This window comes from Podarcis filfolensis (assembly GCF_964270895.1).
Source record: "Podarcis filfolensis genome assembly, chromosome: 16".
Lineage (NCBI taxonomy): Eukaryota > Metazoa > Chordata > Lepidosauria > Squamata > Lacertidae > Podarcis > Podarcis filfolensis.
This window is the reverse complement of record NC_139620.1, coordinates 22,055,990-22,082,379: the sequence shown is the minus strand read 5'-3', so window position 1 is coordinate 22,082,379 and position 26,390 is coordinate 22,055,990. Positions and strand designations below refer to the sequence as shown.

The 26,390-nt window shown below is 45.5% G+C and overlaps 2 protein-coding genes across 5 annotated transcripts in view; one reads left to right on the top strand and one right to left on the bottom strand.

The window, feature by feature from the left end:
* Positions 1-498: 498 nt before the first annotated feature.
* Positions 499-15,381, bottom strand: RAB35 (RAB35, member RAS oncogene family). 2 transcript variants are annotated; one of them, XM_083590696.1, is made up of 6 exons: positions 15,033-15,381; positions 8,915-8,965; positions 8,212-8,335; positions 4,165-4,289; positions 3,674-3,798; positions 499-2,816 (listed from the first exon to the last, which is right to left on the bottom strand). In XM_083590696.1, exons 1-6 carry the CDS (start codon positions 15,082-15,084, stop codon positions 2,685-2,687), a joined length of 609 nt encoding a protein of 202 aa, XP_083446822.1. In that variant the 5' UTR covers positions 15,085-15,381; the 3' UTR covers positions 499-2,684. The 2 variants fall into 2 exon arrangements, with proteins under 2 accessions (XP_083446822.1, XP_083446823.1); XM_083590697.1 differs by lacking the exon at positions 3,674-3,798 and having other exon boundaries at positions 15,033-15,315.
* Positions 15,382-21,144: 5,763 nt separating this feature from the next.
* Positions 21,145-26,390, top strand: part of PXN (paxillin) — a 68,586-nt gene continuing 63,340 nt past the window's right edge. Inside the window, exon 1 of one of the 3 annotated variants that reach the window (XM_083589803.1) lies at positions 21,145-21,428. In XM_083589803.1, the coding sequence (XP_083445929.1) occupies positions 21,416-21,428 (13 nt within the window). In that variant the 5' untranslated portion in view covers positions 21,145-21,415. The remainder of the gene's footprint in view (positions 21,429-26,390) is intronic. The other 2 variants (XR_014542371.1, XM_083589802.1) reach the window with 2 other exon arrangements.

The window sequence follows — 26,390 nt, the reverse complement described above, 5'->3', positions numbered from 1 at the left end:
TCCTAACCTAGTACCTGATGGTGATGCTGACACTCAAGACAGCTTACTTAACTGTTCAGCTTGTAAACTCAATCCCAGATGTGTCTCTTCTGGATTATAAACCGGCTTTCATTTTCCTACAGATGAGGAGCAGCCATTGCTTCTTTATCCAAAAATCTTAAGTGTATAACCACATTTTTGTACTCTACACTCCAGCCCCCTGCTTTGTGCAACATCTTGTCCAATGAAGAGTTCTAAGACAACTCAGAAACCTGCCACGTTTAGGGAATAAAGGTGGTGGGACCAACAAGTCTCTCCCCTCCGCTTTGTGAAGAAATATAATCTAGCAGATCCCTTTCCAAAAGAGGCTACATACAAGACATTAGCATACAATACATTTTCCTGACGGGCATATGGAGCCTAACTGGGAAAGTGGGGGGGGGGGGAGAGTCAAAGAAGCCAGAGAAGAAATTTGCACACCTGATACTGGGGGAGAAGCAAAAGACAGGAGCCTCGAAAGAAGATTTGGCAGCTTGGCACCTTTATTTTTAGTTTTTTAAAATTATTTAAAAAGCATAGTTAGAAAGTTTCAATATACAGAAATAGTCCTAGCAAACCAGTTAGACATTCCACCGCTTGACATCAGCACCGCTAAAAACGCAGCTCTCCCCACCCCCCCATTTAATACTCCACAGGCACCACCCACTAGCACTGTCCACCAAGTAAATCTACCACCGTGAAGCCGCCTTTAATGACCGGAGCTTATGCAGCAGCACTGAGCAAAGACAAGAACCGGGAGAGGTGCTGCTAACGGCATCCTTGGGAAAAGAATCCCATGCTTCAACATCGGAAACTGGGACTGCTGCATTGGCAAAGCTCACACCCACGCCCCCCCCCTTTCACAAAAGACCACTGCAATATGAGAGCCATCCCCCCTCCCTGTCACACATTGAGGATCCACCGTTGCTTCAGCCCGTGAGTTCCAAACCAAGACACCAGCACGTTCCACCATTTTCTACGGGCCTCTTAACGCTAGCCATTCCTTCCCAATTGGTTTGCTCAGCTCACATTCTCAATTCTGGAATTAGTGAGAAGTTAACTTACAAGAGACGACCAGAGCAGACAGCTGTGGAAGATGGGCAGCTGGGATGGATGTTGTCTTTGAGAACAATTTCACCAGCCGAAACCTGTCACATTCACCGCTTGCGTGGGAAAAGCCTGCAGAGTCAGACTACTTGCAATGCGATTGCACGAGGGCTTTGTACAACCATAATTGTTGATTTTTGTTATTCAAGGCAAGCAAAATAATAAGGGGTTTCAACTTAGCCCTTCTTGCATAATTCAATGTCCAAAGGGTCAGTGACGCTGGAGAGCCTCCTATCAATTTCATATTCGGGGGAGGAAGGAATCATTTTGGTTGAAAAACATGTGCTCTCTTATAGTCTAGGCCATCTTAATATGCTAGGTGAGCTCATTTTTAAACAATGAGGAGGTAAGCCTCTGGTTATTTCCCTCCTAAAGCCCACCATAGCCATTAAAAAAGAACAAGGGGGATAAAAACCTTTTACTTTCAGCATAACCAGATCAGAAATCCAGTCAAGACTGCACAAACCACAGCAAGAAGCCCCATCCAATACCTAAGAGACCACCTCTGGTCTGATAAAGGACACAGAAAATAGCCTGTTGACACCTGTTGGGTGCAAGCACCATTTGGAAGAGCCAGGTACCCCTTCAGCTCTTAATCTGTAGGAGAAGGGAACAATGCAAGAGCCACAGAGAATGTTGGCAGCCAGAAATGCACTTTTGAGAAATGCACATCGTGTAACTGTGTGCAGAATGATGAGTGCAGGAGTGGGGAATAGTTTTTGAGAGATTTACACTTTGGTAGCTCTTAAGGATGTTATGGGAGAGAGATTCCACCGGGGTGGGGATAATACTAGTTTTAAGTCTCACATCTAATTGCCAAAGATTTCATTTCAACTGGCCAGAGAAGTTAAATTGGGATGGGGGTGGGGGTGGGGGAAGCCTCTCTCACCCCCTGCCAGGGAGTGTGGAGAAGAAAGAGAGCACAGCTATTCCAAGAAGTGACAAAGCTCCAGCAACATTGGCTATTCTGGAGACTGGGGGAAAAGGAATCTCGGAAGGTTGCCCACACAGCCTGAAAAAGTAGCTAAGGCCTCCATCCTAGCCTGAAGGTTAACAAAGGCTGAAGAGGAATGAATGCCAACAAGGGGCAGCTTCACTTAAGGACATTGTACTGTACTCTTTGGAGGGAGAGAAAAAATGGTGAACTCTGAAGAAGTCATGATTGGTCGATAATTAAGAAGGCAGAAGCGACAACGAGGGAGGCGCAGCTGGTTAAAGCACAATATACATTATGTACAAAACTCTTGAGATCAAAAGTCCACTTGGTAGGCAAAGTCATTTTTGTCTACAAGATGTTCTTGGGGAGGGGGGAATAAGGTAGGAAAGAGGGGGCAGAATCACCTCCATCCAATACCTCCTTGGCACTATTGTGGTAAGGTGCCTCCTGACCGGAAAAAAACGTGGAGAGAACTCATTTAAATAACGGCACAAACTGAGGGGTGTGCGGGGGGGCAGGGAAGAGTCCTCCCGTGGCCTAGCCCAGTGGAATCGCCGCCTGCATCTGGCTGGAAGGGCTGAGGTGTCTGAGGGTGCAGTCTCTGCCGCAAGAGAAAAGGGCATTAGCAACACCGGGCCTTCTTCCGTTTACTGTTCTTCGTTAGCTTCACCACATCGTTCTGTTGCTGCTGCTGCTGCTTTGCTAGGTTGTCTTTTTTGGCTCGCAGAACCAACTCTGTGATGCAGTTGAACATCTGAAAAAGAAAAATGCAAGATGAGAGTGGAGAACTCTGAACAACAATAAGCAACACGCCGGAAAGCAGACCAGCAGCAGTCTCTGGCTACGCCAGAAGTGGCCAGTTCTAGAATCAGGGGCACTGAAGACATTATATTAGCTGGCCACTAACTAGAGTTAAGAGCTTGGATAATGGGATCACATGTTCCGTCAAGAGCTCCTCACCGCTCTTGCCCCTCTTGTTCAGCATGGCAGCTGAACAATGTTGTCCCTGCTTAACACAAACTGAGGGGTGCTATTGAACAAGCTTTAAGAACAGGGATGCAGAAGCTCCAGATGTTGACAGATTCCCATCAGCCCCAGCACCAGGGCCAATGGTCAAGGGAGACAAGGGGAGGTGTAGTCCAACACCACTGGAAGGCCACGGGTTCCCTATCCCTGCTTTAAAAGAGCTGCGAGGGCCAAGTGACGTGGTTCTGGATAAAAGCCTTAAGGATACTAAATGAGGAGGGGACCAGAATAAGAGGTAACTTTTGAACCACTACTCCCATCAGCCCCCAAGGTAAGGAAAGGAAATATGTGGCCTTTCACACGCTGTAGGGCTGCAACTCCCATCCCCCTGACCATCGGTCCCGCTGGTTATGCCAAAGGACTCTCTTCGCCAGCCTCCAGAAGCAAATCTATTGCTTTCTACTTCCTACATATCAGGCACTCTGCAGAGAGAGGGATGGTTTCTTCACAACCATGTCAACGCCTTCCTTGGTATGTAGCCTAGAACAGTCAAGGGATCAGCAATGTGCTCATCAGAAGCAACATGTCCCCTGTGGGATTAAACGTAAGCCCCCCCCCCCCATCTTTTCCTTGGTTATCACTTACTTCTTCCACATTAATGTTCTCTTTGGCGCTGGTCTCAAACAGTTGGATCCCCATCTGCCCAGCAAATTTATAGGCGTCTTCCGTCTCCACCACTTTCCGTTCTGGGTCATCGTTCTTATTACCAACTGCAAGTACCAAGAAGTCATATTTAGCATTTATACAGCTCTTCAAGGTGATCAAACCCTTCATATTCTCAGTAATTTGGACAACAGCCTTATGAGGTAGAGCCATGTGATGATGCCCACATTGTAGGTTGGGGTGGGGGATAGACAGAGGCCGAGAGTCAGAATCTTGCTTGCATAAGACCACCTGAAAAGCTCATGGCTGAAATGAGACATCAACTGGGACTTAAACTGAGAAATTTAAGCTGGTTCATAGCTCAATCTGCCACTAGGATTCTTTAGCTACCATGGGAAAGTGCAGTCCTATGAATCAGCCATCAGCTGGCCACAGTAACATGACTCAAAGGCTGCTCAAACCAGGCAGCTTACCTAATATCCGGCACACATCGTCGCAATTCTGGTTTATTTCATGCAACCACCGCTTGACGTTCACAAAGGACTCAGCGCTTGTAACATCATAAACCACAATAACCCCGTGTGTCCCTCTGTAGTACCTGAGGAGAGAAAGAGGTGTGTTAAGGCATGTGTCTGTGACACTTTGAGATGCTTCACATGCTTGCTTATCAGGGGTGTGGCAAGGGGAGAGAAACACCAGTATACCTGAAGCAAGCAAGATGGCTGTAAAGGGCTTGGGGCTGCCCTTAACTGCTTGGACTGGGCAAATACAAATTGTGATAGAAACAGAAGGGCAAAAACTGGAGCTTTTGAAGTGGGGAGAGGGGAACCACGCAAACAGACAATGATAGGCTGCCTGGGCTTCAGCACTGTGGGGGAAGCACATGATGCAGGAAGTGGAAGCAAGATTCTGTGGGATGCAGTGTTGGCAGAGATGGTTCAGAATCTCAGATTACCATGGAGAAGACTCTGTGAGCCATGGACAACTGCTGTCACCATGAGCTTGAAATGGATTAGAAATTCAGGAAAGAGAGATGAACACATGAGGAAGATGTTACAGAAGGAACGATGTTGGCTGAACCAGCAAGTCTTACTTGGGTAGGAAGTTTCTGAGCATGATAGGAATCCAGCAGCACTGAGACATGCAAGGCCCATGGAAAGATTTGGTGGACAGCTTTTTTGGTGGAATGATTGTGGCATTCACAGCTGCTATTTTGTGGGGAAGGGACCACAGTTCAACATTAAGGCTTGGCACGCAGAAGGTCCCAGTTGCAAACCCCAACATGTCCGGGTGGGAAAAAATTCTCTGCCTGTCAGTCAGTGCAGACCAGGATGGGGAAACCTTTAGTCCTCCAGATAATGCTGAACCACATATCCTATCAGCCCCAGCCAGCATGGCCAATAGTCAGGGCTGACAGGAACTGCAACCCAACAACATTTGCAGGGTCAAATGTTCCCCACCCTGGAGGAAGACAATCCACTACCAGATAAACTAATAGTCTCAACTGGTGTGTTAAAAGATGGGTTGTAAGCACCTTTGGGCAGGGACCTGTTTATTTGCTGCCATGAACATTAGAAGGTGTAGTATAAGCAAGAGCAACTTGTAGGCAGCCTTACCACCAAGCAACTGGCACAATGCGGGACAAGGGTAGGAATAGAAGTTGGCTTTTACATGTTAATAAGCTTATTGTGCATTAAACAGCATCTGGACTGGTCACCTGAAGTCACCCTGCACACTCCCTTGGTTCCATTTCAGTAGAATTTACCAGATACAGTCTTAAGAACATCAACTGGACCAGACAACTATGTTTCTTTGTTGTAGCAAATAGAATAACAAAACACAGAACTAGACAATTGTAAATCAGCAAATGTATCGCACAAACCTTCAGTCCCTCTTCAGGGTGCAACACACAGATACATGAGTGCACACAAATCCTGGAACAATACCAACTAAATGCTGCAACCTGAACTCTGCTCATGTGCATTATTTTGGCTGAGCTTGCATGTCACTGGGAGGGGCCAAGTGACGTACAGAGCCCTGAAGCCCCACCCTCTGATCCTGCAATGTCTTGTTCAGCATTTCCTCTGGCTTCTGAGATTTCCCCTTGCTCAACCCGGTCTTTATGCAAAAAGCTGAGATTCTGAGGGAACTGAATACCACACTGGATGGCTTCCCTGTGCAATTCTGGGGAACTTGAGTGCACACACCCAGTCCTGGGCTTCGCCCTTTATTTACCAAGTGGATTAGGGGCAAAGGCATTCAGCAACTTTTCTTGTTTGCATCCGACATCTTCTTCTGGGTATTCCACACAGGGTACTGGTTCAATTCCAAAAGAGCCCTAAGTCCAAGTCACAATGTGGTGTGTTTGCACGTGCGCGCGCACACACATGCACGCTCACACAATCACACACAGGAAGAGCTCTGCTGACACTGCACGAGTGAGACATGTTGCAGCTGACCCACACTGCCCATTTACCAGATATTCCGCAGTGCCTGGCTGTTTTACCCCCAACACATTTTCCTGTATGAATCTGGCCCACGCAGCACAACCCTCAGAGGATATGCCTCAGGACTTGAAGGAAGTCAGGGGCCAGTTCAAGCAGCATGCTCAAAGCTTGCTGTTCATACTACTTCCTGCAGCAATAGAGAAATGCAAGATAGCAGTTTCCAAACAGGCTTTCATGTAAATTGGGGAGACCCCCCATTGCACCTCAAGGTATAATGTCTAGTTAAGACATGCATTTGTCTCATTTCCAAAATATTTGTATTTGAACAATAATTGATTTCCCCTGCAGATACGCTTTATGTAAAATGAATTTCATCTGCAAATCTCATTTTATAATCTAAGTAACAAGCCAACATTAACCTCTTCCTCTGCCCTGAAAAAACAGCAGACATGGAATCAGCCTAATAAAGCAAAGCTGATTTCCTGCCCTGATTTGCTCCTGTTCTGTGAACAAGCACGCCTCCTGTGTTCTGGGCAGTGCAAAGCCCTTCAGCCAATATTTTTTAAAGCACCCATTGGTTGAAGAAAAGCCATCGTCTTGTATACACACTACGAATTAAAGGCTTATCAACACTGCAAACTTATTCAGTGGTACCTCGGGTTAAGTACTTAATTCGCTCCGGAGGTCCGTACTTAACCTGAAACTGTTCTTAACCTGAAGCACCACTTTAGCTAATGGGGCCTCCTGCTGCCACCGCACCGCCAGAGCACAATTTCTGTTCTCATCCTGAAGCAAAGTTTTTAACATGAAGCACTTTTTCTAGGTTAGCGGAGTGTGTAACCTGAAGCGTATGTAACCTGAAGCATAAGTAACCCGAGGTACCACTGTATTGGTTTAATGCCACTAACTGCCATGGCTTACCTCAAAGAATCCTGGGAACTGTAGTTTGCAAAAGGTGCTGGGGATTTTCTGTCAGTGATCCTTATCTGCCTTACACACTTCCCAGGATTCCTTGGGGGGAGGGTAGGACTACTGAACTAGTTCAAGTCATGAGGTGGCAGTACACCCTTCCTTGCTCTATAGTAAACAACCCACTTGAGACAACAGACAACAGGATTTTAAAGACTAAAAGCTGGCAGGCAAATAATCCCCATTCAAAATACACACAGAATCTGGACTCAAGTCATCCAAATTACTTCTGTAGGGCACTTCCTCTTCTCAAGCATACGCCTATTTGCAGCTAGCCACACATTTCTTTTTGTGAGCAAGTCCTGCCAGAATGCTACGACGACATCCTCAAGAACAGAAAAGGATTTTTTTCTCATTTTCCTACCAGTGCAAAAAGGAACAGGGACCAACAGAAAGACAACCCTCCTACCAAGCTGTGATTCCAGCCTATACTCTTAACATTAGATCATGTTGGGAGGGGTAAGGAACCGGCAACCTTCTAGATCAGCGGTTCTCAACCTGTGGGTCCCCAGTTGTTGTTGGACTACGACTCCCATCATCTCTCACCACTGGTCTTGCTGTCTAGGAATTATGGGAGTTGTAGTCCAACAACATCTGGGGACCCACAGGTTGAGAAACACTGCTCTAGATGATGTTGAGTTCCAAACTACCATCAGCCCCACCTAGCAGGACCAATGGTCAAGGATGATGGGAGTTGGAGTCCAAAGAATCTGCAGGGCATCACATTGGCTAACCTTGGTCTAACCACCACACAGCACAGCAACATCTCACAGGCCACAGGTTAGCCACCTCTGGAGTAGAATCACAGAATCCTCATACCCTTATAATATACCTTTCTGTTGATCTTAACTGTCAAATGCTTTGGAAGACAATCTTGGTAGAAAAGCTAGGTAATAGTAGCAATAAAAATAAATATTACTGTTATTGTTGTTATTAAATAGTACCATGTGTTTATTAGGCGGCAAGTTCTCATATACTTCCTCTGGTATTGTGTAAAGGCACCTTAGCTAATAATAGGCAAACCTATTTAAGCAACTAATTATTAAAAGACAGGATGAAATCAAGTCCTTAGGTCAATTGACAATCCTACTGAAATAAACTCACGTAGACGTGATGGTCCGGAAGCGCTCCTGTCCAGCAGTATCCCAGATCTGCAGCTTGACCTTTTCTCCATTAATCTCAACTGTTCGGATTTTGAAGTCTACTCCAATTGTGGTGATGTAGCTGCCTGTTGAGGGAAGCAGCACAAACAAGAAGCAGTCAAGCTAATAAGCTCAGCTGTACATACAGAACTTCAACGGCCAACGAAAGGGAGGGCCCTGTTTTCTCACCAGAAAACATTCAAGCTTCAAACCCTGAAGAATGAAAATTAAACTTTATATTTGCAGAAATAAAGACTGCAAACCCAAGAGCATGTAACAGGGAGAAGAAAATTGTGTTGAGCTCATGCACTATTTTGAACAGAAACCTTCTCCCTAAAAGACTTTAAATCATGTCGTTCAGGACTTTTACATATATATGTTTGAAATGTGTTGCAAGTCGCTTGGAGACCTTCAAGTAACAAGCAGCTAAGAAGTCGAGATACTTATTATTATTATTAGTTCTGTGAGTATATATGGGCAAATGAAGGGGTGCATCCTTGCCCCACATGACCTGTTATCCCCAGGATCTAGGGTGATGAGCAAGGGTGACTTGCCACTGGCTTCCCTGCCTTCAAGCCCCTTCTCTTCTCCTTGAGTGTGAATAGAAGCATTCTGGAGCTCCTTGGATGGAAGGCTCCTCTGGAGTTGTTCTGGGCCCAGCTTACCTGAAAAAGTGTTGTCTGCAAAACGTAACAGCAAACTGCTCTTGCCAACACCTGAAAGAGAAAAGAGGGAATGCTCAAGGATGCAAACTGAACCAGAGCAGTGTATTTTATGTTGTATTTCAACCACTTTAGAACACAAAGCATGTAATGCTCTTTTCGTCGGCTACATCTAGCAACAGTAGCTTCACATATCTGGGACTCTTAAAGGTAAAGGTAAAGGTAAAGGTAAAGGTACCCCTGACCATTAGGTTCAGTTGCAGATGATTCTGGGGCTGCGTGCTCATCTTGCTCTATAGGCCAAGGGAGCTGGCGTTTGTCCGCAGACAGCTTAAGGGTCATGTGGCCAGCATGACTAAACCGCTTCTGGTGAACCAGAGCAGCGCATGGAAATGCCGTTTCCCTTCCCGCCGGAGCGGTACCTATTTATCTCTTAAGGTAAAGGTAAAGGGACCCCTGACCATTAGGTCCAGTCGTGGCCAACTCATTTCGCTTTATTGGCCGAGGGAGCCAGTGTACAGCTTCCGGGTCATGTGGCCAGCATGACTAAGCCGCTTCTGGCGAACCAGAGCAGCGCACAGAGGTGTCCCCAAATCTGCTTACTAGAACAAATGCTTTGGGTTTTCTGGTGAGCAGGTAACACAGATCATCACACCCAGGAGCTCTTATTTGGCTACAGTTTGGAGAAGATTAAGAAACAGGAGTCCTTCTTAAGCAGCAGGACAGATTCTACCAATCCCCTACGTCCTACAAGCCCCCAACATAAATGAGCAGATCTCATCTCTAACTTTGAGTCCTCTGCAGATGCCAAATAGGGGAGGGAACTAGGTGGTGTCTATGAATAATGGTTGGCTAAAAAGCCATGGGAAGGGGCCACTAGGATATCATTATATGAGCTGGTTCTTAATGACGTTATATGTTGCCAACAAACAAGAAAAAAGTGAAGAACTCAGGACAGAGGCTCAATGAATGATTCATTTTAACTCTTGTAATCAAAGTTTTGTTATATATATACTATTTTCTATTTATAAGCTACCTTGGCAAGACTGCAGTCTTGAAGAGCAATGCAAAAAAACATTCTAAATTAATAAATGAACAGCATTACTAGGGGTGGGAAGGGACAGGAAGAATAGCCGCTATAGTTCATGCAGGAACCACAAACGAGTCCTCATTATATCATGGAAATCTCTCCATGTTACCTTTTCTGGTTCAGAAGGTTTACCCCTTACAGGATAGATTGCAAAGGATAAACAAGATAAGAAGTGTATAGTTTCTTAGGACTAGGACAAGCAGCATACAATGTACATTACATAAGAATGTGTTCCTAAGGCCTACAAACCATTTTTTCAAGAGAACTGGTAACATTAATATTGGGATTAAATGGTACACCTTTTGTTTTTACCTAATTGGGATTAAATGGAATTTCTGATACTGGATTACATTTTGCCAGCTGATGACCAACCACTGAATACTACCTAACCACTGTACCTGTAATGATTTGGGAAGCCAGTCATACCACTCTTTGCACAAGCCATGGGGGCGGGGGAAGTTTACAATAAAATCAAGTAAGATAATAGTACATAAAATCCATAAACAACACAATCCTTCAAACCACCACCATTCATAAAAAATCACTAAACAACAATTACTAATAGCGGCAACAACTAATTCATTTGTCTCATTGCGTCCCCAAATGGTCCGCGAAGAAACGTTATGTCTTAACTAACTGGCAAAGAACTGAGGCCAGATGCACTTCATCATGGAGGGAGTCTCGCATGCAAGGAGCCACCCCTGAAAAGCCCCTGCAAGCACTGAAGAGAAGCCTCCTGCTTGAGTGCAGAAGCCTGGAAAAAATGAACATGGGCATATGAAGCTGCCTTATCCTGTCAGACCATTAGCTGATCTAGCCCAGAATGGTCTATCCCAACCAGGCCTTTGCCCTTTTAAAATTTGGGGTTTTGGGGGGGATTATTGGGTTGTTTTTATTTTTATTATGTATTTTGTGGTTTTGTATTTTGATTTTATTCTGTGAACCACCCTGAGACCTCCAGATATAGGGAGGTATATAGGGAGGTATATAAATTCTAATTCTAATTCTAATAATAATAATAATAGCTGGTAGTGGCTCTCAGAGGTATGTTGTCATCACCCACTGTCTGATCCTTTTGTAACTGGAAATGCCAGATGCTGTTATAATAGCGTTCCAGTGCTTGGCGGGGCAATACAGACAACTGCTTTACTACAGTGTTGCATGGGCTCTGTGCTAAGCTACCATTTGGTAACTGGTCATCTAGATGCACCAGTTTTTAAGACATCTTAGAGCAGAAAATGGATGAAGAGTGGCTAAACCGTAAACTGCAGAAAGATCTCCCACAGCAGAGCCAAGGGAGCAGATGGAAAACTTGCACAGATTAGTGCCACTTCATACATTATGCATTCCCTACACAGGCAGCATTTTCATGTATGAATTAAACAGCGTGAAGCATTTTACACAGCACATGTCAAGCATTCAAAACCTTTCACGTACATTATCTCAGTAATCCCAACAACTATCTGAGGAGGTAGGCTAGTATTATCTGTATACCGCAGGTGAGGAGTAGGCTGAAATAATATAATCTTGCCTCTAGCCCCCTAGTGAGTTTGTGGTTGAGGTGAGATTGCAAAGGAGCATTTCCTGGCTCATACACAGCTACTATTGCTAATATTAAATCCTTAAAATGTTTTCTAGAGGCATTTATAAACTGTATGCAAAAGAAGAAGAAAAGGGAGGCAGGCTCTGCCCTTGGGTTTATAGTCTAAGTAAGACTAGACACAAAAGGAACGGGGAAATGTAAAACAGCTCTTACAAATGTTAGCTCTGGGAACAGAGAATTGCTTTTAATTAACCAACAACGGAGGTCTCTAAGCTCTCATAGGATGGCCTACAAATCTAAACACCTACATTTCACAGTTGCTTCCTTCCCCATCCCATCAACCAGGTACCTCACACTCACAATGCAAACTGTATGTCGTGCAATCATTACAGAGAGAATTCTCATAGGCTGTTCCATTTTTATAGAATGTCCTTTCTCTGAAGGACCACCAAACTGAAAATAATTCAGAGGCAGGGCAAGACCTTCCTGGTTTTTAAACTAGTTGTGGTTGAAGGGCTGCTTGCTTGGGAAGCCGGTGCTCAAACCCACATTCAGTTTTGAAACTCAGAGGATATAATTCCCTTTCTATCTAACCTGCTCAGCTCAATTATTGTGAGGCCACTACTCTAAGCTCTTTGGGAGGAAGGGCAGGAAACAATCGATATTAAGCCAAATTACATGTAACGTAGCTGCCAGTACTTGGACCTTGTCACCTGTGCTTGTCCTCCAAACTCTCCACCATTTCAGCATTTAAAATGCAATCTAGCTGGGACAGAGACCTATCCTTTTTGCAACACCACACTCTAAGGTGTCATGTATATGAATGGTGCTCCATGAATAGAAATGACAATGCGTAGGCGATTCTAACCTTTGGGTAAATGTTTGGTGGCCATGGAGATTAGGAGGAAGCATATTTAAAATTTACTTGTTATTTCCAGTTATTCGGTCTCCTCTTACAACGTCTATAAGATACTTTTCTAAAAATCTGCAAAATACTTTACAGTCTTTCATTCATTATTATTCCTCACATTCAAATCTACCCTCTCCCTCCAAGGAGCTCAGGGCATAATAAATAACAGTCTCCCCTGCGCCTATTTTATTCTCACCACAAGCCTTGAAAGTATGCTGAGGGTTAAGAGCACAACTGGCTCAAGCTATGCAGTAGACTTCTCACCAGTGGCAAGTGGGGATGAACCCAGTGAAAACCTGTCCTGAACTACACCTGTGTTCAAGTATCCTTGTTTTCACCCATGAGATGTTCGACAACATGCAGACAGCTGGCATGGCATAGCGTCTAAGAGAGTTGTAGCCCAGCAGTTTACTCATACATGCCCCACTGTTTTTGAAGGGTCTTACTCAGAGGAAAGTAATCATAGGATTGAAACCTCATTTACAAATCAGGAAGCTCTTGGTTCAGAATGTATCCTCTACCACAAACACACTAGGTAACCTAAGGCAAGCTGTTTCCTCTCTTTCAGACTTGCAACTTGGAGATACCACTGACCTACCTTTCAAGACTGTTACAAGTATTACAACAAGAACATGCACGAGGTAACCAAGTCTGTGTGGTGTAGTGGTCCAGGGATAGTCAACAATGTGCCCTTCAAATGTTTTGGTCTACAACTCCTATCATCCTCTACCATTGGATATGCTGTCTGGGGCCGACGGGAGTTGTAGTCCAAAACATCTGGAGGATGCCACATTGGGATTAGACAGTCAAATACAAGAGCTATCAGAGCTCCAAGTCTTCATTCACCCGCTAAGTGACATAGGGCAGGTCACTTTGTCTAAGCTACCTCACAAGATTGTTGTGAGGTTAATACAGCAGACAAGAGATAAATATGCATGCCACGCTGACCTCCTTGGGGGAAAAGGTGGGATATAAAAATGTAACGTTTATTTATTTACAATACTTATATTCTGCTTTATGGGCCTGAGCAGCTCTCAAAGCAACTTACAAAACTTTCTCATAAAAATAATCAAGTCTGGTATCAGGAAAAGAAATAGTATGGTTCCCTCTAGGGTGCCAAGATTATTTGAGTGGCATTGCCTGCCCTCATCCTTGGGCTTCCCTGGCATTGTCCTTCAGGTCTCTGTTTACTAGGCAGCAGAGCCCACAGAGTGGGGCTGAGCAGTTAGAACAGCCCAAGAAGGAGGTAACTGTTTTAACTGATTCTAATACTGTACTGTATTTTTGTATTGTTGTTACCTGCCCTTTGCTTAGAAACAATCAACATAAAGGAGGAACAGAATAAGCATAATAATAATAATAATAATAATAATAATATACCGCTGCTTTACAAAGAAATACTCTGCTACCTCTCCTTGACATTCCAAACAAGAGCTCCAGGAAATACACACATACATAAATAGAATATTGTTTTGCAGTAGAAATATACATTCATTTCTCTGACATGTCCCCTCCAATCTTCCACAGGCTAGCTCTTCCCATTCCAGTTTCTTTATTAATTAATTACGAACATTTATAGCCAACTTTTCATCCAAGGAACTCAAGTTGGAGTTTGTAGCTTCCCACCCCCCCCCAGCAGTTTATCCTCACAACAACCTTGCAAGGTAGGTCAGGCTGAGAGGTACAATGGCTGACCCAAGGTCACTGATTGAGTCTCACCCTGACTGAACAGGGGATTTGAAACCTGACCACCTCAGGTCCTAGCCCAGCCGTAGCCAACCTGGCACCCTCCAGATGTTGTTGAACTACAACTCCTATCAATCCTGGCCAACTACTGTATTCCTACTATACTAGCTCATTGTTACATATACTGTGTTCTGTCCCAGGGATGGGAAACTTTGGTTCTCCAGATGTTTTACATCTCCCACCCTTGCTGATCACTGACCTTGCTGGATGGCATTGATGGGAGCTGTAGTCCGACAGCATTCAGAGTGCTCTAACCACTAGGAAACACTAGCTCCAGAGTCACCCTGCTTCCTCAAAGAAATCTCTGGGGTTCCCCCCCCCCGAACCTTACGAACAAGTCTCTTAAAAGCTCCAGGGTACAGATACATACATTAATAAACAGAAAATGAACAGGGGGAGGGGGTAAGCAGATATTATTCTTCTCACTTCCCCCACCCCTTGGGGATCAAATCCCTATGCGGCCACGATGAAGCTCACTGGATGACCTTGGGCCAGGCTCGCTCCCTCTCAGGCTAGCCTACCTCACGGGGTTGTTGTGAGGATCAAATAGGGAGAAGTTGCGCACCCACCTTGAGCTCCTTGGAGAAAAAAGGCGGTATACAAAATGCAATGCAATAAATAAACCCCCTCCCTGACTTCCCCACTCTCCCCAAGGCTGATGCTGCCCCCCCCCGGCTCTTCCGCCTCACACATCCTCCTCCCCGCTTTTCCTTCCTTCGAGGCTCTTCCGCTCCCCTCCCTCCGCGCGGGCCGGGCCGAACTTCCTACCCTACCTCTCCCCGCCCCGCCCGTGCCCCGCCCCCTCCTCTCCCCCTCCCCCACCCCGCCTCACCGCTGTCGCCGATGATGAGGAGCTTGAAGAGGTGGTCGTAGTCCCGGGCCATGGCCGGCGAGGCTGGGGGAGGGGAGGACCGCCGGGCGCCCCTGGTGCCGTCGCGGGAAGGCCGAGTTCTCCTCAGGCGGCGGCGGCGGCAGCGGCAACAGCGGCGCCTCCTCCTCACGAAGCCGACCCAGCAGCCGGAACTGACAGAAGCGGCGGCGGCGGCGGCAAAGCAAGCGACGGCGACACCCGCCCCCTCCCCTTAGTCCGCCGTCTCGCTCTTCCGCACCAGGGCGCATGCGCGCCGCGCCGCCCGGGCAGCTGGAAAAACCGCCAGCTGCTCGAGCGCGGCTCGCGGCGCACGCGCGGCTCCGCCCCCTTTGGCCTGCCCTGCCGCTTCCTTTCTTCTTCCTCCCCCTTACCTCGTTCTCATTCGCTTCCTCTGCCCTTGCTCGACATGGCGGCCGGAGCGACCATTCCCGTACTTCTTTCTTGCCCGGCGTATTAATACGCGTGCGCACGGAACGGGAAGCGGGTGCGGGTGCGGGGGGGAGTCACCTAATGTGAAGCGGCAAGGAGAGTGGGTTGGCGCCTTGCGCATGCGCCGCCTCCGGACGCCTCTGTCATCTCACCTGACAGGTTTCCCTGACAGGGCTAAGACACCGTCTTGCCAGGATCTAGTTCACCAAGGCGTAGCTTCTGGAAACTATGTTAACTGTATAGTGTGCGGAGGGGAGAGTGCCCCTGAGGGTGTGCAGAGTGCCTTCACTTCACCACATCAGTGAGCTCCCAGTCAAGGTGGGGTCAACCATCATGACACTGCGCTCCTGAGAACATAAGAAGAGTCTGCTGGATCAGGCCAATGGCTCATCAAGACCAGCATTTCTAAAACAGGTCCTGAAGCCAAAGGCTACATCTTCTAAAGTGGGATCACTATGGGGGCCGGGATGAGGCAGGGGCACGTCATACACTGACAGCTCCTGCTGACAGTGGCCACATTCACAACATGCATTTAAAGCCCTGTAATACCACTTTGTTTTCCCCAAAGAATTCTGGGAATTGTAGTCTGATAAGACGCGGGTGGCGCTGATTCAAAACAATACACATTCACATGCATGATGGAGGCTTTGCATCTGCTTGATGTACACTGTTTCTGGCTACCTGCTACATTCCCCAGCTCTGCAGGATTGCAAATTAATGGTTCTCTATAGAAAAGAACAGGGACGCGGGTGGCGCTGTGGGTTAAACCACAGAGCCTAGGACCTGCTAATCAGAAGGTCGGTGATTCGAATCCCTGCGACAGGGTGAGCTCCCATTGCTCACTCCCTGCTCCTGCCAACCTAGCAGTTCAAAAGCACGTCAAAGTTCAAGTAGATAAATAGGTATCGCTCCGGCGGGAAGGTAAACGGCATTTCTGTGCGCTGCTCTGGTTTGCCGGAAGTGGCTTAGTCATGCTGACCACATGACCCGGAAGCTGTATGCCGGCTCCCTTGGCCAATAAAGCGAGATGAGCACCGCAACCCCAGAGTCGGCCACGACTGGACCTAATGGTCAGGGGTCCCTTTACCTTTACCTTTAAGGGTTGAGAGTTGTACAGTGCTGAGAGTTGTACAGTGGTACCTTGGTTCTCAAACTTAATCCGATTCGGAAGTCTGTTCCAAAACCAAGGCATGCTTTCACATTGAAAGTACAGTGGAACCTCGGGTTGCAGATGTAATCCATGATGGAGGCACCTTCGCATCTGGAAGTGCCGTGTCTGTGCAGGCGCCGGCACGATTTGGTGCTTCTGTGTAAGCGGCGAAACCCGAAGTAACCCAGTTCAGTACTTTCGGGTTTCCTGTGGTCTGCAACCCAAAAACACGTAACCTGAAGCAACCGTAACATGAGGTATGACTGTAATGCAAAACAGATTAACCCGTTCCAGACTTTTAAAAACAACCCCTAAAACAGCAATCTAACATGAATTTTACTATCTAACAACACCATTGATCCATAAAATGAAAGAAATAATCAATGTACTATAAAATAAATAAGGCAGTATTGTAGATGATAAAAATTATCATCCACACAGTCACAAAAACAAATTAACCAGAAAAGCCTCAGAAACAAAAACGCAAAATAAATAGCAAAAACAAAAGTGCCAAACTTAATCCATACTGGAAGTCCGTTTGACTTCTGAAATGTTCAAAAACCAGGGCGCAGCTTCTGATTGGTGCAGGTGCCTGGAAACAATAGCGGACAACTGCAACAGCCATTTGGCTTCCGAAAAACCTTCAAAAACTGGAACACTTACTTCCGGGTTTTCGGTGTTTGAGAACCAAGGTGTTTGAGAACCAAGGTACCACTGTACTGTGAAGAGTGGGTGATTGATAAATCACTCTGGAAATGGTAGCTATGGGAGGGGAACAGAGTTTTAACAACTCTCAGGACCCTTAGCAAATTGCAGTGCCCATAATACTTTGGGGGAAGCCATGGCTGCTTAAAGTGGCATCATAGTGTTTTAAATGTATGGTGTGGGTGTGGCAAGACTGCTTTTACTGCTCCTCTCCTCTACATGGAACATTTCCACCATTTTTTTTTCTTGTGTGCAGAGAACACACTCAGGTCTGTGCTTCTCCTTAGTGACCTGCTACCAAGTTTTAGGCCTGATGACTGGCCACACAGAGGTGAAAGTGGGACTCAAGTTGCCTCCAGACTCTCCCTATTTTGTGTTTGCCCAGTGAAAGTGCTCTGTCACCCCAGTGCAGCAAATTTGCTTAAAAAATAAAACTAAATAAAACAGTAACAGACTTTTGCATGGGGGAAATGCACTGAAAAGTGGGGGATAAATGATAAATGGGAAAACATAGCCACAAAAGAAAGAAATCAGGATGAATGCTCATTGTCATATAACCTCCCTGCAAACAAACTATAATTAAATATTTAGTGAATACACGACACACTCTAACTCTGTGCAAGCTTTGTGAAATCAAATCAGGACGAGTGCTCAACAAACAAGTTTCATTTGAGCTGGAACTCTCAGTGGTTTAGCGCCAGAACCTGTTCTCAATATCGGCACGGAAGCCATAAATTTGTGGCTTTATAAATAAGAGTATTGTGGACATGTGCATAATATTTTCTCTCACTGCCCTAACTATCCCAAACAAGCTTGGGGTAGGAGGGAAAGGCTGTCAGGGTGGTCTGGAAAGACGCGGGTTTCCAAGGCAGACTTGGTCCATTGTCTTTGCTTTTTGGAACAGTGTTCTGAAAACATCCTCTCTCCAATGTATCTACGCTCAGCTCCATTGCCTTCAACAGCTCAGTTTGTATCTGGGCAAACGTGTACATCAGATGGGCTCGTGATAAGACTATGCTTAGATTAAAGTGCTGTGTAAAAGATCATTTTTTTCAACATTTGTGCCTTCTTACCACTTTAGTGATCTGTATGCCTATGATTTCAGCCCCTAATCCCACAAAAGGTGACCGTTGGTCTGTTTGTAGCCATCCAAATCCCCAATGCCTGTTGTTAGCTGTTCTATTGAGAGCAGTTCACTGTTAAAAAAATCTTTAAACCACACTCCTTCTCAATTGGATTATATTGTAATAGGAGTAGCGAAGCCAGGCAAAGAATCGTTGCACCCACCTCTTTTCTCGAAAACTGCTCAGACTTCCGCGTATGACATCACAAGCGATTAACATAAGGCAACCAGAAGCCTTTGCGACTGCATGTCAGCTTTGTAACTAAGAAAAGGGGGAACCCCCGCCCCATTGAATGAAAGTGTGGCTGCGGATATTTTGAGATGCAGGGTATCAACTGATCGGCACTCCATCTTTTGCCTTGTTGGCTGCTCACCATAGCCGGATTAATTGTTGCTTGCTTGGGGGCCGAAGGGCCTTGCAAACGAACGTTAGCTTTGCGCAGTGGCAGTATCGTAGCCAATGAGGTTAATCCGAGGCGCGATTATTGCTAATTGAAAACTTTTCCCAATACCCCGCCATGACGACTTGAAATATAGTCGGCAATGGCAATTTTTGACAGTCTCTACGGAGACTGAATTTTCTGGTTTAAAAATAGATTTATGCAATTTCATGTTAGTTGTGAGTCGGGTGTAGTGCGTTCGATTATCACTATGATATTGCTTTTTATTTAGTGTTACAGTTTGTGCTTTGGGTTTAAAGTTGTAGTTGACTTTTCTTAAGAAAAAAGTTTTGTAAAATCCTGAAAAAAAGGTAATCATACAAGGAATGTAGGTTTTTTCCAACCTCCTGTTTGTTTTGGATCACAACTCCAGGTCAGAGATAATGGGAGTTGTAGCCCAAATATTTGGAGGGCACCTGGGTGGAAAAGGCAGATGCAAAACATTTGCTGTATAGATGTTGACTCAGTATTAGGATGATAGAGTTGCAGAAGGAAATATTGATAAAGTGGCATTTTCTGACTGTACATATGTAATTCCTGCATTGCGGGTAATTGGACTAGATGACCCTCATGTCCCCTTCCAATTCTATGGTTCTATATATAAGTTGGTTGTCTGTTTGTTGGCATCAGTGTGTCTTGGGAGCCAAGTCAAACCGTCAAAGTGCCTGAAGTGACCCCTCCAGGGCTCAAACCTGGGTGATGTGTATGGAAGTCCTGAGCTGCCCAGACGACAAGTCTAAGAGGGGGGTCTTGGCCTTGCTGATTTGGTCCAAAGGAAACAAGAGCAATACGTTTGGCACCAGCTTGGTTGCCGGAATTGCTGGAGGGAAGTGTACAAGATTCCACCCGACCATCTTAGGGACTCCACTCTAGATTTGCACATAGTTTCTTGTATTTTTGTGTGTGGTGCCAAGTCAGACCACGAGTTCATCTAGCTCAGTATTGTCTACACTGACTGGCAGTGGCTCTCCAGGTTTTCAGATGGGATCCATTCCCATCCTTACCTGGAGCAGCCCAGGATTGAACCTGGGACCTCCTGCATTCAAAGCAGATGCTGCAGCACTGAGCTATGAGTGACAGCGTGCTGTGGAAGTTAAGAGTGTCGAACGAAGGCCTTGGGAGCTCAAGGCTCCTCTCAGGCACCATGCAGAGCTCATTGACTGACCTTGGAGCAGCCACCCTTCTCTCAGCCTAACCTACCACATAGGGGCTGCAGCGAAGATTAAAACAGGGAGAGGGAGAGTAATGTAAGTCACCTTGAGGAAGGCCGGAATGCAAATCATAGAACTGTACACTTGGAAGGGATCCTGAGGACCATCTAGTCCAACCCCCATCAATGCAGGAATATGCAGCTGTCCCATACGGGAGTCGAACCTGCAACCTCTGCGTTATCAGCACGCACCCAGCTGAGCTATTCTGAATGTATGTTATAACATTTAAGAACGCATGGCCAGAGCTCTTGTGATGGTTGACCTCCCAGTAAACAACAAGGACATCTGAAGTGGGGGGGATGGCAGGCACACATTTCAGCAGGTCCCTTCAACCTCTCTCACCACCAAAGGAACACAAGTGAACAGCAAAGAACCTGCACGAGCAACGCTGATACCAAAGCCTACATATATTAAGTAAAATGGAAACATCGTCCCCGACCCCCCCATCCTTCCCCCCCACCTCTTTCCCCCTTTTCTTCCTAATGTCTCAACAAATGAAACTGATTTGTAAAAATGTTACATGGGGGGGAAAACGAGAGAGAGAGACACTGCACATACTTTTGTAAATCAATAAAATCTTTAATAAAAATACATTTTAAAAAAAGTTATGCTGGAGTGGAAGGAGCTGTCCCATTATTTACATTTATATCCCACCTTTCAATCCCGGAGCTCACCCCCACGTCTCACATTTTAAAAAAAAATTATTATTATTATTATTATTATTATTATTATTATTATTATTATGCTGCCCTATACTCGGAGGCCTCAGGGCGCTTCGCAGAGCAAAATCAAAACATAAAACCACAAAAATCATCCCCACAACAACCCTGCGAGGTAGGCGAGCTTGTGACTGTACGACCCAGCCTAATGACGGCGTGCGTTCCTTTCTTCCTACCCCGGAGGGTCGAATATTAGCCTCACACACATCCCGCGGGTGGCCGCTAGGAGGCGGTGGCGCTTCTAAGCCTATTCGGGGGTCTCTCTTTCTCTCCCTCTCTCTGTATAGATTTATGTCGCGGGTTGGTTGGGAGTGGGGGTGGGGGGAGGCGTGCGCGTACCTGAGTTCGAGCTCGCGCCCGCGTGAGGTGGTTTGCTGCTGCTACGGCGGCGAGAGGGCGGTTTGTGTGTGTGTGTGTGTGAGTGCGCGCGCGCGCGAGAGAGAGAGAGAGAAGCGAGCGGGGCTTCTCCGGGACGCGCTGCCTGCGCGAGCGAAGGGAAGAAGAAGAGGGGAAAGTTGCGGCTGCGCTTCCCTCCAGTCGAGCGGGGAGTGGCGGCCAGGCGGCAACATGGACGACCTCGGTGAGCTTGAAGGGCGGGAGGGCGAGGGAGGGAAGGAGGCAGGCGGGCAGGAGGTCCGACATGGGGCAACTTCCCCTTCCCCTCAGAGTCGGACTCCCACCTCCCTCCCCAAATCGCCGCCAGTTTCCCTCACAATTTTGTCTCCTTTCCTCTTCGGACACTACCCCCCCTTTCTCATAACTCCACCTTTCTTTACTTTTTCTTTGGGGGGCGGGACCCCCAATGGTGCCTTCCATTATGTCCTCTCAACACCGTTCAGGGATGTTTTTTTTTTAGGGTGGGGGGAAAGAGGCGTGTAGGTCCGTTATGCCCCCCCTTCTTGTTCCTTTTTGGGAGGTCCCCCTTTGCTTGTTTGGCGGGGCCCGCTGGTCTACTCTGATTTACCTTTACTTGGGGTGTTTGGTGGGGATCTATCACTGGCCCGTTTTGAGATTTCCCCTTACTGTTTTTATTATTTATTGAATTTATATACAGTACAGCCCTATACCCGGAGGTCTTAGGAGGGAGTCCCACGGATCCATTATCTTTCCTTTTCGTGGGGGTAGGAAGGGTCCCAGTAGTTTATTACGTATTTCCATTGCTGGCTTTTTTTTGGGGGGGTGAGTCCCCGCTGGTCCCTAACTGTTGCATCTTCCAACTTCTTCCCCTTCCCTCCCTACCAGCTTCCTCTCCACCTTAACTGGGCTCTTGCCATTTCCTCCCCCCCCAAAAAAAATATGAATTTCCATATTGTAACATCACTGTAACATCACCCTCCATAAAAGCCTCTCCGCTAAGCCTAACTTCGCGCCTCCTTCCTCTCACTTTGCTTAAATTCCTTTTGTTGTTAAATTGACTCTTTCTATTCCTCTTGTTGTTAAATTGATTCTTTCTTGCTCCCTCCCTGCGAAACCCTCACCTATTTGCTATATCTCCTCTTCACCCTGTGCACCTTCTGTGTTCTCTCTGCTTCTCCCCTTCTCTAAGTGGTGTCTTTAACTTCTTCACGCACCCCACTTGAGTCTCTCTCAGAAGTCAGTAAGGAAGCAATCTCCCACCCCAGTTTTCTGGCCGTATTTGAGAGAAGTGCTTGACGCAAGTGTGTCTTCAAGTACATTCAGATACAATTTGGAGGTCATCCTTTTCTGAATCTTGCGTGTACACAATAACGGCAGGTAGCTGTTTCTGTCCACTAAGAAAACCCCCAAGCTCAGCAGCAGCACGCAGCATTTTATTATTATGCCTGCTAAAATGCCACACAAAGTAGTTGGCAAACTTTTTAAACACCCCGAAGCACAAATGTTTTGCTTTACAAAGCAGCCTGAAGAAGTGTGCAAGGGAAGTTGTGAGCTTGTGTCCAACTTTGTGCATCTTTTTTAGTCTTAATAAAGGTATTCAAACTCTTCCTGTTGCTTTGAGGTTTTATTTTATTTATAGGTTCTGCCAACTGTGAAAGTTGTGTAAAGCTTGGCTGCCCCTTTGGATATTAAGTCTGTGATTAAGTCTGCACAGTTCCTTGGGCAATTGCGTAAGCATGTTTAGGATTGCAGTGTTGCACCTCAGCTATATTTAAGCTATGCAGCTTGGGTTATTGCCAACTAAATTCACCTCAGAGGAGACCCGTTGACACTAAGGGACTTCAATCAGTCATGTCCTTTAATTTAGGTCTACTTTAAATTGGGTCTGCTTTGAGTATGACCAACAGTGGATACAAACCCTTTAGCAGATTATTTTGCGTGTTTTCTCAGTTAGCAGGACTCTTCATGCTGATGATGTTTTTTCATGTTGTTCTGGGCTTTTATTTATTTATTTATTTATTTATTCATTCATTCATTCATAAATATGCTTCCATTTGTCACATGTCTCAATATAGCATTTTTAGGAACTCAGTTTTTTTTTCTGTACAAAAATCAGCAATAAGTAAAAGTTAGGCTTTTTAAAAGTTAAAACTTCCAATCACCTGATTTTCTTGGTTCCTCTCCAGTTTTCCAGCTTTCACTTGCATTCTAGCTACCCTTTCCCAGTCTAGGTTACAGTTCACCTAGCCCCTTTTCCTTGCAGCTTCATCCTTTCATAGCCTCTGTATGGGCCAAGTTTTTCCTCACGGCTCTTCCTGCATCAGACTCTTGGTTGATCATTTCCCTTTGTTGGCTGCATTCCCCACCCCCCACCCCATGGAGGGAAAATTCTTGGTTGGGATAACTGAAAATGTGCCCAAGTCATAACCTGAATGTCACAGTATATTTTCAGTTTCTTATAAGATTTGTTTAAATGTTTCTGCTACCTGCACATGTTGCAGTAAATGTCACATTTTTATGTGGGAGTGGCAAGAAGTTGGCAAGGCAACCAAAGCTTATACTCGTAAAATGGTTACTCCATTTACTGTTATCTTTGCACACCTTATGCTTTCTACATATTGATGGCCCCACACTAATCCAAATTATAGGCTTCGTTCACCAGAATACATTTAAAGCACTTAAAGAACCCTGTGAGCTGTATTTTGTTAAGGGTGCTGGGAATTGTAGGTTTGTGAGGGGTAAACTACACTTCCCAGAATCCTATGGGCGGAGTTAATGTGGTTTAAATGTATAGCGTGTACGAAGCCTGTGTGTGTGATTATTGGCTGTATCCTGTATGCTCAGAACCTAGTGGAAATTCATATCATATCTTCTGCATATCATATTTACTGTAAAAACCAGGCACACTGCTTTCTGATAATATTCTACTTACGAATCCTCCATCTCTACCCCATCAAACCACATTTCTTATTGAGCTGCTCCCTTACCTAACCTATCCCTCCATGTTATTGATTCCTGTTGCCATGTGTTTATTTAAGATCACTGCATGCTCCCCCAAACATCTGCATGTCATATGTGGTATAATATATATGTAACATACCTGCTTTCCAATTTCCTCGTTCAACCCTGAATTATTCATTGTTTGGATATGGATGTGGGCTTATATTGACTGTTGAGTTCCCTTCATGTTATAGCATGTTTACTTTAATGTTTTCTAGCACACATCCTTTTACCAGCAGCAACACCTGGTGCAACCTGAGATGGCATACATGCTATTCTTTTTGTACTCCATTTTTCTTGCTTTCTGCCCTAAGTTGACTGCCTGTCTTCTTTCTTATGGTTCATGGGTTGGAAAGTTGTTGATAATTGCACCTTCTATGTACTTGATGTGAATATTCAAAGGCAGGCTGGGAGGGGTGCTTAACATGTATGCTTATAGCACAATCCAAAATAGCTGCTCAGACATTCTGTTGAATTCAGCTGAATTCTCCTGAGGGGAGGGAACAGGGCTCATTGGTAGGGCACTTGATTTGAATGCAGTAGGTCCTTGGCTCAGTCCCTGGCATCTCCAGGTAGAGCTGTGTTTGTCCCCTACATGAAATCCCAAAGAGCCACTACAGTTTAAAAAAAGCTGTGCTAGATTCACCAATGATCAGACTTGGTCTGCAACAGTTCCTATGTTCCCCCAGGGAAGTGAGGTTAGAATTGCAGCCTTATTCTTCTAGGATTGTCTCACCTATAATAATAACCACCTTAGTCACATGCATCAGTTTCTGAAATTGATTTATCCTCTTATCCAGCCACACTTTCCATTCATAGCCTGTCTGGAACTTTTTGTTTCAGCCCTGCAATTCCATTTATACCATTAGACTTCTAGGCATCACACATTGCCTTCTCTTGGCGTTGATATTAACAAGACCTGGCTCCTATATTTAGTTTTGGCTTGTCATTTTTGCATTTGTAAAATGATCCCCTTGGACGTGAAATGAGCCATCTGATTTTACAACTAAACTAAAATACAACCATGTTGACGTTGGAGGCTCCTACTACCATGTCATCCTTTCTCCCAATGCATGGATTCTGAGTGCCCTTCTCAAGTCATCTTCAACTCCTCAGGTTTGAAAAAGAGTTGAAAAAACTCTTTGAGTGAAGGGCCCTGGAAAGTATTTGCTCCCTACAACTCTCATTGGAGAAAGAATCTCTATCACAAATAACCTAAGATCCATTTATGGCATCTTCATCGTTCCTCTAATAGCAACCAAATGTTCTGTTCAGATGTGCTCCAAGAAAATCTCTGTTTTATTACTAGACTTAGAGTATTCAATTACCGTGCTAATTTAAAGTCGGCAATAACACCTACAGAAGAGGAAGTCTAAACTGAGCCTGTGACAAATGCACCAAGACACTGTGTCCATCAGCCAGCTGACTACCTGAGACTATGCTCTGCACCCTTCATATGGGAGGGTGCAGACAGCTTAAAATGACTGAGAATCTCAGTAATGTGATAAAACAATTCTCAAAAAAGTTAAGTTCTCATTGGAGTATAGAAGTCCATGTTTTCCTCTGATGTATTTCTCCTTCCCAAGAACCTGTTGGGTTGTAAGACCAGCCCTTTTGGTAGGCAGACTGAGGTGACTGCCTTAGGGAGGAGAAATTTGATTCAGTTTGTATTTAAAAGCTACCTAATTTGCACTGTCTGAAACAATATGTGAATCAAAACCCAGTCATCCTCTGGCATTCACACTTGTCCAAACTTTGCAGTGCAGTTCTCCAGACGAGTAATATGTACAAAAATGCATATGCTGGAGGCAAAGTGTGCATTAAAATGCATAGATTAGTGAAAATAACATAAAAATGCATGATGTTAGGGAACATTGCTTTGCAAAAATGTGTGCATTAGGCAAAATTGCATGCAAACGTGTATATTAAAATAAATTTGCACTAAAATGCTGGGTTTTTTTGTAAATTGCAAGTTTATGTGGAAATATGGAGAGCTGATTTTAAGATTAGACAAATGAGAAACTGAGAGAAGCCAAAATTGACTGATTGACACATCCCTAGCATCAGAGAGGAGCAGGGGAAGGGAAGTGGCTGCAAGGTTTCAGAGGACAGTCCTGTGTGTGCAAGTGTCACACGCCTTCCCTTTAACTCAGGGTAGTCTAACGCAAAGCCCGAGGGCCACGTG